Raw genomic sequence first — 13160 nt, 5'->3', positions numbered from 1 at the left:
AAGCCTGGGAAACAAGCAGGGAGAACTGGAAGTCCTGGCACAGTCAAGGAATTACAATGCAATTGGAACAACAGAGACTTGGTGGGATAACTCACATGACTGGAGTACTGTCATGGATGGATATAAACTGTTCAGGAAGGACACGCAGGGCAGGAAAGGTGGGGGAGTTGCATTGTATGTAAGAGAGCAGTATGACTGCTCACAGCTCTGGTATGAAACTGCAGAAAAACCTGAGAGTTTCTGTATTAAGTTTAGAAGTGTGAGCAACAAGGGTGATGTGGTGGGGCTCTACTATAGACCACCAGACCAGGGGGATGAGGTGAATGAGGCTTCCTTCTGGCAACTAACAGAAGTTACTAGATCACAGGCCCTGGTTCTCATGGGGGACTTCAATCACCCTGATATCTGCTGAGAGAGCAATACAGCGGTGCACAGACAATCCAGAAAGTTTTTGGAAAGTGTAGGGGACAATTTCCTGGTGCAAGTGCTGGAAAAACCAACTAGGAGCAGAGCTCTTCTTGACTTGCTGCTCACAAACAGGGAAGAATTAGTAGGGGAAGCAAAAGTGGATGGGAATCTGGGAGGCAGTGACCATGAGATGGTTGAGTTCAGGATCCTGACAAAAAGAAGAAAGGAGAGCAGCAGAATACAGACCCTGGACTTCAGAAAAGCAGACTTTGACTCCCTCAGGGAGCTGTTGGGCAGGATCCCCTGGGAAAATAACATGAAGGGGAAAGAAATCCAGGAGAGCTGGCTGTATTTTAAAGAATCCTTATTGAGGTTGCAGGAACAAACCATCCCAATGTGTAGAAAGAACTGTAAATATGGCACGCGGCCAGCTTGGCTTAACGGTGAAATCCTTGCTGATCTTAAAACACAAAAAAGAAGCTTACAAGAAATGGAAGATTGGACAAATGACCAGGAGGAGTATAAAAACAGTGCTCAGGCATGCAGGAACGCAATCAGGAAGGCCAAATCACACTTGGAGTTGCAGCTAGCAAGGGATGTTAAGAGTAATAAGAAGGGTTTCTTCAGATATGTTAGCAACAAGAAGGTGGTCAAGGAAAGTGTGGGCCCCTTACTGAATGAGGGAGGTAATCTACTGACAGAGGATGTGGAAAAAGCTAATGTACTCAATGCTTTTTTTGGCCTCTGTCTTCATGAACAAAGTCAGCTCCCGGACTACTGCACTGGGCAGCACAGTATGGGGAGGAGGTGACCAGCCCTCTGTGGAGAAAGAAGTGGTTCAGGACTATTTAGAAAAGCTGGACGAGCATAAGTCCAAGGGGGCGGATGCACTGCATCCGAGGGTGCTAAAAGAGTTGGCTAATGTGATTGCAGAGCCATTGGCCATTATCTTTGAAAATTCACTGCGATCAGGGGAGGTCCTGGATAACTGGAAAAAGGATAATGTAGTGCCCACCTTTAAAAAAGGGAAGAAAGAGAACCTGAGGAACTACAGACAAGTCAGCCTCACCTCAGTGTCCAGAAAAAGCATGGAGCAGGTCTTTAAGGAATCCATTTTGAAGCACCTGGAGGAGAGGAAAGTGATCAGGAACAGTCAGCATGGATTCATCAAGGGCAAGTCATGCCTGACTAACCTAATTGCCTTCTATGAGGAGATAACTGGCTCTGTGGCTGAGGGGAAAGCAGTGACGTGTTATTCCTTTCTTTAGCAAAGGTTTTGATACGGGTCTCCCACAGTATTCTTGCCAGCAACTTAAAGAAGTATGGGCTGGATGAATGGACTATAAGATGGATAGAAAACTGGCTAGATATCGGGCTCAGCTGGTAGTGATCAATGGCTCCATGTCTAGTTGGCAGCTGGTATCAAGCAGAGTGCCCCCAAGGGTCGGTGCTGGGGCCGGTTTTGTTCAATATCTTCATTATTGATCTAGAGGATGGCGTGGACTGCACCCTCAGCAAGTTTGCAGATGACAATAAACTGGGAGGAGTGGTAGATATGCTGGAAGGTAGGGATAGGATACAGAGGACCTAGACAAATTAGAGGACTAGGCCAAAAGAAATCTGATGAGGTTCAACAAGGACAAGTGCAGAGTCCTGCATTTAGGATGGAAGAATCCCATGCACTGCTACAGACTACCGACCGAGTGGCTAGGCAGCAGTTCTGCAGAAAAGGACCTAGGGGTTAGTGGATGAGAAGCTGGATAGGAGTCAACAGTGTGCCCTTGTTGCCAAGGAGGCTAAAGGCATTTTGGGCTGTATAAGTAGGAAAATTGCCAGCAGATCGAGGGAAGTGATCATTCCCCTCTATTCGGCATTGGTGAGGCCTCATCTGGAGTGCTGTGTCCAGTTTTGGGCCCCACACTACAAGAAAGATGTGGAAAAATTGGAAAGAGTCCAGCGAAGGGCAACAAAAATGATTAGGGGGCTGGAGCACATGACTTATGAGGAAAGGCTGAGGGAACTGGGATTATTTAGTCTGTAGAAGAGAAGATAGCTTCTTTCAACTACCTGAAAGAGGGTTCCAAAGAGGATGGATCTAGACTGTTCTCAGTGGTACCAGATGACAGAACGAGGAGTAATGATCTCAAGTTGCAGTGGGGGCAGTTTAGGTTGGATATTAGGAAAAACATTTTCACTAGGAGGGTGGTAAAACACTGGAATGGGTTACCTAGGGCGGTGGTGGAATCTTCCTTAGAGGTTTTCAAGGTCAGGTTTGACAAAGCCACGGCTGGGATGATTTAGTTGGGGATTGGTCCTGCTTTGAGCAGGGGGTTGGACTAGATGACCTCCTGAGGTCCCTTCCAACCCTGATATTCTATGATTAGAGCCCATGAACTACTACATGTATTGTTATCTCGGTTCTACAGTGCACTGACGACATGTTTCTGATGTAGAGTAGGGAAGAGTTGTTTTCATGTATCGGTGTTCACGTTTATTAGGCAGAATGCAGCATTAAAGGACTTATTTTACTTTATAGTTTTGTCATAAGCACAAAATGCCCTCTACAGAAAGAGCTGTGATGGTGCTCACACCCACACTATCTCACAAAGGAATTACACCTCTTCCCATGTGTTGAGAGGAAAGACAAGCCCCATGGAATGGACTTGACATGCAAAACCTGAAGGAGCTGACAGCTGTGGCCTATTAAGAGAGAGCCATAAAAGGCTCCTGGGATCCATTGAATTTCCTCCCACATGGAACATAGGATCGAGTACTGAAACCCACAACTGGGTCCAGCAGTGTCCTATTTATGGCCCCCATTGCCCAGGAGGGCTTGCACTGTTTAAGAAGGGAATTCTGCTAAGAAGGGAAAACTTTGTGGTTATACAAACTATATTGCCTGGGAAAAGTTTGTGTTTAGCTTCTCAACCACAAGAGCAGACTAGAACTAGTCTTTTTGCACTAAAGTCAATGGTAAGTATAAGGCCTGATACCAAGTGTTTGTAGGATTGGTTCCATACAGGTACCTTTAATAAAAAGGTTCCACACTTAAAAAAACAAACAAACAAAAAAAACCCACCACCACCACCACAAATATCAATTTATATATTTCTCTCCCCCCCGACCCCAAACCGATGCAGAATAAGATTTTTGAGAAGTCCTCTTATCAATTACAAAGGAAACTATTAAGGAAGAATCAGAGGGGTAGCTGTGTTAGTCTGTATCCACAAAAACAACAAGTAGTCCTGTGGCACCTTAAAGACTAACAGATTTATTTGGGCATAAGCTTTTGTGGGTAAAAAACCCACTTCTTCAGATGCATGGAGTGAAAATTACAGATGCAGGCATCAATATACTGACACATGAAGAGAAAGGAGTTACCCTACAAGTGGAGAACCAGTGCTGACAGGGCCAAGAAGAATGTACATTCAAACCCGCACTGTTTTACTATCGTATGGAGTATATACTGTATTACAACACAGAGATAAGAGGAATTTCAGCCAGAATTTATCATGGTTAAGTACTGCCCTCTGCTGCACTGCTTAGGATTTTCCAGTGGAAAAACTAAATTAAGTCCCCAGTGTAAGGATTTTCATGTGAATCTGAGTTGCAGGACAGGGCCTTTGTTTTCTGTAGCCCTTCATGTATACTGTATCCGAAAATGTTTTACAGGTTCACAATACAAACAGCAAATGGACACAAAACAAGAAGCAAATATAAAGGAGAATAAATGTTGTGGGACAAAGATATTTTGTTAAAGCTTCATGCTAGCTTTCAAACCTTAATTTCAATCTGATAAAAATGAAATGAATGCAAACTGGGGCCCATCCAGGAAATAAGTAAAACCTTTACTAAAGAGCATTAGGTCAGAGATTCATTCTATATCAAAATTCATACTCTGCATTAATGCTTAAGTGCATCATTTAACAAAATCAGTGTTTATACATTGGCTCAGTTTTCTCTCCAGCCATTTAATGTTGTTTTCTGTTGATTGCTGTGTTTTAATTTAACAAAGGTTTTAATTTAATGACAGTGATACCAGGTTCACCTTTAAAATTAACAAAAAAATGATAATGTAATTATGAGAGAGGGGCTTTGGGTAAATGTCAAATTCCAGATGGTGGGTATTTATGGAATGTAAGGAAGCTAAACCAGTATCTTTCAACAGTGATTTTCAACCTGTGGTCGGTGGACCCCTGGGAATCTGCAGACTATGTCTAAGGTTTCCAAAAGGGTCCATGCCTCCATTCAAAGTTTTTTAAGGGGTCTGCAAATGAAAAAAAAAGGTTGAAAACCATTGTCCTTCAACACTCTTCCAGACACAAGTAATTTGGAAACTCTTCAGACTTGTTAAACTTAATGTAGATACCAGATCATCATAAATGGTGTGTGACTAACTCAAGTTACCTAAAGTTCAGTCAAGACCATGGACCTACATTTTATTTGCCATAAACTGAAACGTATACAGCCATCGTAACTGGTTTGGTCCCCAAATCCTTTTACTACACCCGCCTGTTTGAGGTCTAATAAAACAGCAGAAACACATACTATGCTAATTATGTTTTTTATACTCATAATAAAATGTTATCAGGTGGACTTGGAGAGTCAGGCTGGAAAAATGTTATGTAATTAGGGAAATTATAAATTAAATGCTGGAAGCCTCGCATTCTTCAGTAAACAAATCTGACATACTGGAACTCTAGCTAATCTCTGCAATTCAAGACCAGATTCAGGGGGACAACTAAGAAATAAAACAATACATTTATTCATATCACACATGTTCCACCTTCACAAAACCTTGACAGCTATGAAAATGGGGTGCTAATGGTGACCTGCTATGGTTAAGGTTGCATGACACTTCCCATAGTAATGTCACTTCCAACAGTTTGCAGCTTAGGAAATGATCACCTTTCAGGCTCAAAAGCTCAATGCTAGGCTTATGTCCAAGGAACATTTTTTGCAGGGGAGGGGGAAGATAGGGAGAGAATAAGAAAATGTTCCTCTGTTTGAATGTATGAAGAAAAATACACTTTCCTCATAATAGATCAACTTTACAGAAGTAACAATTGAAGGTAGAAAGCTGATATTTGGCATGGAGATAGTCCTAACTGAAGTGAATCCCTTTAAGCCTCTCAGAAAATTAGCTTTGCTTCTTTGGAGTTATGAGCCTTTGAAAATCATTCTGTGAATATGCAGAACATTTTGCATGGGTAACTGCTAAGCTCATAAAGGCGGCAGCTAAGAAAGGTCATGCTCTGTTAGCTGGAAAACTAAGTTACAGCTGCATGTTCCACTCCTGTCCCTATAAAAATACCCTCTCCAAGGAAGTGTGCACAGGTTTGGGAGTCTAGTGGTCTAAAGTCCCCAGCTGATTGGCTTTAATTCTCTGCCCTTATTTATTGAAGCCTCATACACTTTGGAAAGTAAAACATACTATCCACCTTTTACCGAGAATAGCTGAAGTGAAGCTAATGTTTTCAGAAACTGCCTCTTTATTTTGGGTCCCCAATGTTAGACTAAGTACCTAGATATTCAGAGATGCTGAGTTTTTGGATCTCAGATTGACTTCAACTGTGATATAATTAACAAGGCAAAGAGGCTGCAATCAGGAATAGGGAGCCTTTTTGTTAAATGTGATACAAAGAACATGTCTAAGGGTGTACTGGCTCTTAAAGACTGCCCAAATCAAGGCCCAGTACACACCTGCTACTGTTGAAGCCCACATCAAATGCATTCTGGGACTTGCAAGATCTAGGGTGCTTAGGCTGAGAGCAAAAGCTTCTGGGAAAGGGGTTGGGACAGGGATGGGCAAAGTTTTTGGCCCGAGGGCCACATCAGAGTTGCGAAAAGGTATGGAGGGCCGAGTAGGGAAGGCTGTGCCTCCCCAAACAGCCTGCCCCCCGCCCCCTATGCACCCCCTCCCACTGCCTGTCCCCTGCCTGCCCCCCCCGCTCAGAACCCCCGCTTCTCTCCGGCCGGCTGCATGGCCGCTCAGTGCTCCTCCTGAGTCCTCCGGCCATGTTCCCCACGCTCCCGCCACCCGCCTGCTCCCACAGTGCAGCCCCCCCCCCATGCAGGGGGTGCGCCGGTGCTGAGCTGCCCGAGTGCCCGACCCTGGGGCCCTCTGTTGTTGGGGGCCCTGTGCCAGGGCACCCTGTGTTCACTGGTAAATCTGCCCCTGAGCCGCGCCGCCCAGCCAGAGCCAGCCACACTGCTGGCATGGCAAGCTGAGGCTGCAGGGAAGGGGGGACAGCAGGGGAGGGGCCAGGGCTGGCCAGGAGCTCAGGGGCCAGGCAGGATGGCCCTGCGGGCAGGATGTGGCCTGCGGGTCGTAGTTTGCCCACCTCTGGGTTAGGACCATAAGTAACCTTCTCAGAATAGGGAGAGAACATGAAATGAAGTGACTCCAGCTGAGAGAAAACCATGCAGGAAGCTTATAGGAAAAAAAGCTGGTGGAATAGCCTGAGACAAGGGCCAAGAAGCAGACAGGAGGATAAGAACTCTGGGAAGGGATGTGTGTATTTAGTAAAGAATTACCTGTGAACCCTTGCACCATGAAAGTTTAGCAATGCAGCAAAGGGTGAAGGTTTGTGGACTTCAGTTCTGTTGGACTCTTGTTTACCTCAGAAAGGGAAGAGGTAAGGTTTTGCCAGAGGGCTAAACTACCCTACCAAGAAGAGTGTAATTGAGACAACGACCATGCTTAACTACAGAGCGATAAACCACTACAACTATGTCACTGCCTCTAAGGCCATGGCTACACTTGCAAATTTGCAGCGCTGCAGCAGGGTGTGAAAACACACCCTCTCCGGCGCTGCAAAACGCCAGTGTGGTCAAAGACCCAGCGCTGTACGTTATTCCCCACAGGGAGGTGGAGTACGGACAGCTCTCTCCCAGCGCTGGCACTTTGACTACACTTAGCGCTTCAAAGCGCTGCCGCGGCCGCGCTTTGAAGTGCAAGTGTAGCCATAGCCTAAGACCTTACAAGCTACAGTAATTAAGACAGGATGCAACCAGTTTAACAAACAATAGGGTACAGAAGGGTAGGTAGGAAGAATGCATTTAAAAAGGATAGCTCCATATTTACAAAGGCTTGTAGTGCACCATTTGGTGAGTCCAATTCAATTGTAAATATTTTCAAATACACATGAACCTATTGTTTTTAAAACATTTGCCTATTTCCTTTTCTTTAAAACTTCTGCCATTGCCTATTTCCTTTTTAAAAAAAGTTTTGCTTATACAAGTTTCCAGAATCTCTCTCTCTCAATTACAATGTACAGGTTTTTTTAACCATGTATTTCAGATCATTTTTATACCTTTGCATTGATAATTATTACAACATGAATTAGAAACATTGAGAAAAAATATTAAGGATTCTAGACATGTATTTAAGATTCTAGGAATTGACAGGATGACACATGGAACCACTTTTAGGTTAAAAACAGTATTAGAACCACAGGAATGAGGAGGGATACCTTGGTGTAATAATCAAGATGGTCGAATATCAATATAACTAGTACTAAAAAAATGTTTAAATTTGTACTGTATTTGGAATGCAGTTGAGTGTATAGCTGCCAAATCTGTCTGCAAAAAGTCTTTTTTTTTTTTTAAACAGGCACACAATTAATAGATCCTGAAATTGCTTTGAGATTGTTTAATTTTTCATAGGCTCGTTCGCACAATTTTATAAAGAACAATTAGGATTTTTGGAGCCAGCATTACTTTCTAATTAGTGATTACCCATTAATTTCATCTTTGTTTTTCCTAACATCTCAGCTAAAACTTGAAAGTTGTCAGTGTCAGATTTCCTGATCTGAGGACAAAATTAATTAGAGAAGCAGTTACAATAAGCAACTCAATTTCATTTTAATCTGCTGAGTGTTGCTTTCCAGCAATGCACATTTTAGTCAACCAATTTTGTGACTAACAAAGCTTTTAGCAGTCCTTAATTTGCACAGAACAGGAATTTCAATATTATTGCATTGTTTGTACATTAGCCTGTAAAGAAAAAATAATTCATTTCCATTCCACTTTTATTTATGAATTGTAGCTTTTCCTTCAGAACTCAGAAACAATTCTGTTACAATGAAACACACAAGACTGTATTCAGAACAGGCACAACAGTATAAACTAAGTGAGAAGGTGAAAGGAAATGTATTGTGTAAAAGAATATTGGTATTTAACTGCAATTAATAGACTCCCACTATATACATCTCTTAAAAGGTCCCCTCCACCGATATCAGTACCCAACATGCACTCATTTCACATTGTGAAATAAGTATTTAATTTTGTGCATGATGCACTCTGCTCCCTACTTGCTACTTCCCTAATACGTACAATCTCGAGCTATAAATTATTAACAAGTCAACTTTAGATCATCTGATGTAGCCTTAAGATTTTTTTAAAAAGCAGTCTAATCCACAACTATCACTTGTTGGATGTTACAGTGTCCATAAAGTAAAATTCAACAAAACATTATGCCAAGATATATTTGCAAAGTAATAGTATAGCAGTATTTGATGATTTAAAAAAAAATACCTGTTTTTGTTAGCAAGAGATTATCCAGATGCCGGTCTCCAACTCCAAGGATATAGGTAATAACACAATAACCAGCTGCAATGACAAGTAAATTATAAACAAACAATCAGGACTATTCCATATCCTGGATACTATGTGTTCCATTCTGTTCATAGTAGTAGGTTTGCCATTAGCTTAATTCATGAAAAATGGATAAACTGGGGAATCAAGAACACAGTGAGGTATAAAGAACAACTTTTGAAATAAAATGAAATGCATAGAGAAATGTAGTAGGTATCTTCTTATGTATTAATGAAATCCTAAAATCTAATACTGTACAGTTGTATGTACATTTACAAGACTACATATGCTTAAAATCTGAAAGTCACCTTATTTCTTCCAACATTAGGCCTGGTCTACACTAGGATCTTAAATCGAATTTAGCAGCGTTAATTCGAACTAATCGCTCAACCGTCCACACCAGGAAGCCATTTAATTCGAACTAGGGGGCTCCTTAGTTCGAATTTGGTACTCCACCCCGACAGGTGGAGTAACGCTAAATTCGCACTTGCTAGCTCGAATTAGGCTACGTGTGGATGCAAATCGAACTTAGTAGCTCCGGGAGCTATCCCACAGTGCACCACTCTGTTGACGCTCTGGACAGCAGTCCGAGCTTGGATGTTCTGAGCAGCCACACAGGAAATGACCCGGGAAAATTTGAAATCCTTTTCCTGTCTGGACAGTTAGAATCTCATTTCTTGCTTTGACATCGGGGCGAGCTCCGCGGCACCTGCAACGATGCAGAGCTCTCCAGCAGAGGAGTCAGGCCAATGCAAGAATAGAAAGAGATCCCCAGCATGGACAGACCGGGAAGTCCAGGATCTGATCGCTGTGTGGGGCGAGGAGTCTGTGCTGTCGGAGCTGCGCTCCAACAAGTGTAATGCAAAGACCTTCGAGAAGGTCTCCCAAGCCATGACACAGAAAGGATACAGCCGGGATGCGATGCAGTGCCGCGTGAAAGTCAAGGACCTGAGGCAAGGCTATCAAAAAGTCAGAGCGGCAAACGGACGCTCTGGAGCACAGCCCCAGACATGCCGCTTCTACGAGGCACTGCATGCCATTCTCGGTGGGTCTGCCACCACTGTCCCACCAGTGACCGTGGACTCAGTGGATGGCATAGTGAGCCAGGACAGTTCCTACTCGATGTTCACCGATGGGCAAGACGACGAAGGGTCCGTGGAGGAAGGCGCAGGCGACAGCGAACACAATGCCGCTTTCCCTGACAGCCAGGATCTCTTCCTCACCCTCACAGAGATCCCCTACCAACCCTCACCGGCCGTGAACCCGGACTCAGAGTCAGGGGAAGGATCAGGCGGTAAGTCGTATAAACAAGAAAATATTTATTTGCTCGAAAACATGTATACCAAAAATATAAATTCTATCTATAAATACTATATCTAAAAGTTTTTAAAGGGAAACTAAATGAACAGTAGGTCTACACAGATTGGGATGGAACAATAGTCCTCCATGGACAATTCCACAAATGCTTCAAACAGTTCCTCAAATACCCTCCGCAGGAGGTTTCGAGGAAGAGGTGCCTTATTTGGTCCTCCGGTGAAGCTCACTCTTCCACGCCACGACATCCTCAGATACAGGGGAACCATCGCCTCTACCAGCATGGCCGCGTAGGGTCCCAGTCGGTGAAGTGCTTCCCTTAACATACTTTCTTTCTGCACTCGAGAGACACGCCTCAGGGTAATCTCGTTACTGAAGTGCTGCATCTAATTAGGGCAATTAGCAAATAGTTACTGTTCTTAATGGTTTACTTATACTTTGCATAACAAAGCCCCGCGCTTAGCAGCCACGTGCTGTAGGCCCACACAGGAAAAGCATACATTGATCTTTCCCCTGCAGTGTCGGGAGTGGCTGCAAAAGGGTCATAGTATCTGATTTCCAGATTGCCTTTAGCACGACGGCACAGCTATCCGTTAACTGATAAGCATAATGTACTGTAAGGCTTACCAGGACTCTCTGCTAGAGGGATTCTGCTATCTCTCCCGACTTCTCCACTCTCCTGTGCAATGGCGCAGCCAATCAGAGCGTAGGCCAAAATGTTGTGCTTCTCTGGAGACCACGTGACACTTGTTGTCCGGTACGGTCTTCTTCATAGAAATTGACTAGACGGTGTTCACTGTTCGCCAAAATGTATCTGTACAAGGAAATCACTAACTTTCCCCATCACACAGCTTCGGCTCCTTCCCGGACTGCCCCGGCATCCCCCTCGCAGAGACTGGCAATGATTAGACGGCAAAAGAAGAAGACTAGGGACGACATGTTCACTGAACTGATGGCCTGCTCCCGAGCAGAGGCTGCAGAGCAGAAACACTGGAGGGAGACCCTATGTGAGCAGCATCGCACACTCATGGAACGCGAGGATAGGTGGCGGCAGGAAGACCAGCAGACCACCCAAACGCTGCTTGGTCTCATGAAGGAACAAACGGACACGCTTCGTCGCCTTGTTGATGTCCTGCAGGACCGCAGGCTGGAGGACAGGGCCCCCCTGCAGTGTCTCTGCAATCGCCCTCCCAGCCAAGAAGTCCTGGCCCCCCCTCACCCAAAAGTACAAGACGGAGGGGTGGTAGAGGCCGTGAGAACTGTCACTGAACCAGAGCAGAGCGGCCGTGTACCCCGCACTTCTCACGTTAGAAATTTGTAGAAGTGCTTCCCTTATAGGCTCAGCCAGTCCCAAATCCAAGGTTCATCCCCCACTGTTTATTAGATTAATAAAAGATGTTTGCTGTTAATCACTGTTTCCGTCATGTCTTTCCTGTCAGAGGATTTTTCGGTGTATGGGGTGGACAGGGGTTTCATACTTGCACGGTATAGCCTACAGTACCAGGGTAAAGACTTGGGGAAAGGATCAACTGCGGGGCACACACACACTGCAGTCAGTAGGCACCAGGGTCATTCTGTGTTGTGTATGCTGCCCCTGATCATTTCGTAATGTGTATGCTTGTCCAGGGTCCTAGCGCCTGCCACGCCATTACTGTGAAGGCAGGCTGCCCTTACGATGCACTTGCAACGGATCCACGAGCCTATCCGCTGCCCTGAGCCCCAACAAGAGCCCTCATCCACGGACAGATAGTCACCCTTCTCCCACACCCATCACCCCTTCCCACACAGAAACCCGCAGCCCACTGCCGTCATCCAAACCCCTATGCAAAGAAGGCACCACTCGCCCCTTCCTGCAAACCCTCCCCTTCATGCAGAACCACTGTCATCCGTCCCCACCCCAGAGACCTATGTAGGAGCAGGAGGATGTCAGTCCTCTATGGAGGAAGCGGTCTGTACGTCAGTGCACACCGTGCCCAGCACAGTATGCGTCCATGTCTCAACACCAGAACAGAAATGCAAAGTAAAAGAAAGATTTATTAATAATGAGTGTAACAATTAATTTGCTTAAAAACGTGCTTTGGAAGTGGGGGAAACTTGGAGAACGCGGCATGTAGCCGCAGATCCAAATCGACACAAACTGACACAGGCCCAGGGTCAGTTTCTCTTGAAAGCAAGTGGAGAGTCATAGGTTACCCTGATCTCCGAGGAAACTTGCTTTCAAAGCCTCCCGGATACAGAGCGCTTCCCGCTGGGATATTCTCTCGGCACGGGTGTCTGGCTGAGCGTAAACTGCAGCCAGGCGATTTGCCTCAACCTCCCATCCGGACAAAAAGGCCTCGCCCTTGCTCTCACACAGATTGTGCAGCACACAGCATGCAGCAATAACTACGGGGATATTCTTTTCGCTGATGTCCGAGCGAGTGAGTAAGCTCCGCCATCTCCCCTTGAGACGTCCGAAAGCACACTCCACCACCATTCTGCACTTGCTCAGCCGGTAGTTGAAGAGTTCCTTCTCTCTGTCCAGGGCGCCTGTATAGGGCTTCATGAGCCAGGGCATTAGCGGGTAGGCTGGGTCCCCGAGGATCACTGTAGGCATCTGCACATCCCCAACCGTTATTTTGTGGTCCGGGAAGAAAGTACCTGCCTGGAGGAGTTTAAAGAGACCAGAGCTCCTGAACACACGCGCATCATGAACCTTGCCCGCCCACCCGACGTTGATGTTGGTAAAACGTCCCCTATGGTCCACCAGTCCTTGCAGCACCATGGAAAAGTAGCCCTTTCGGTTAATGTAATCGCTGGCCTGGTGGGCCGGTGCCAGGATAGGGATGTGAGTCCCATCT

General features: G+C 45.2%; 1 protein-coding gene across 1 annotated transcript in view; it reads right to left on the bottom strand.

Moving 5' to 3' along the window:
* The window catches only part of PIK3C3 (phosphatidylinositol 3-kinase catalytic subunit type 3), a 134991-nt gene that overhangs the window by 45489 nt on the left and 76342 nt on the right, over positions 1-13160 (bottom strand). Inside the window, exon 21 of the mRNA XM_045021739.1 lies at positions 8947-9021. Coding sequence (XP_044877674.1) covers positions 8947-9021 — 75 coding nt within the window. The remainder of the gene's footprint in view (positions 1-8946; positions 9022-13160) is intronic.

This window comes from Mauremys mutica, chromosome 6, assembly GCF_020497125.1.
Source record: "Mauremys mutica isolate MM-2020 ecotype Southern chromosome 6, ASM2049712v1, whole genome shotgun sequence".
Taxonomy (NCBI): Eukaryota; Metazoa; Chordata; order Testudines; family Geoemydidae; genus Mauremys; species Mauremys mutica.
Note: the sequence above shows the minus strand (reverse complement) of the source record. Positions and strands in the feature narration are given on the sequence as shown.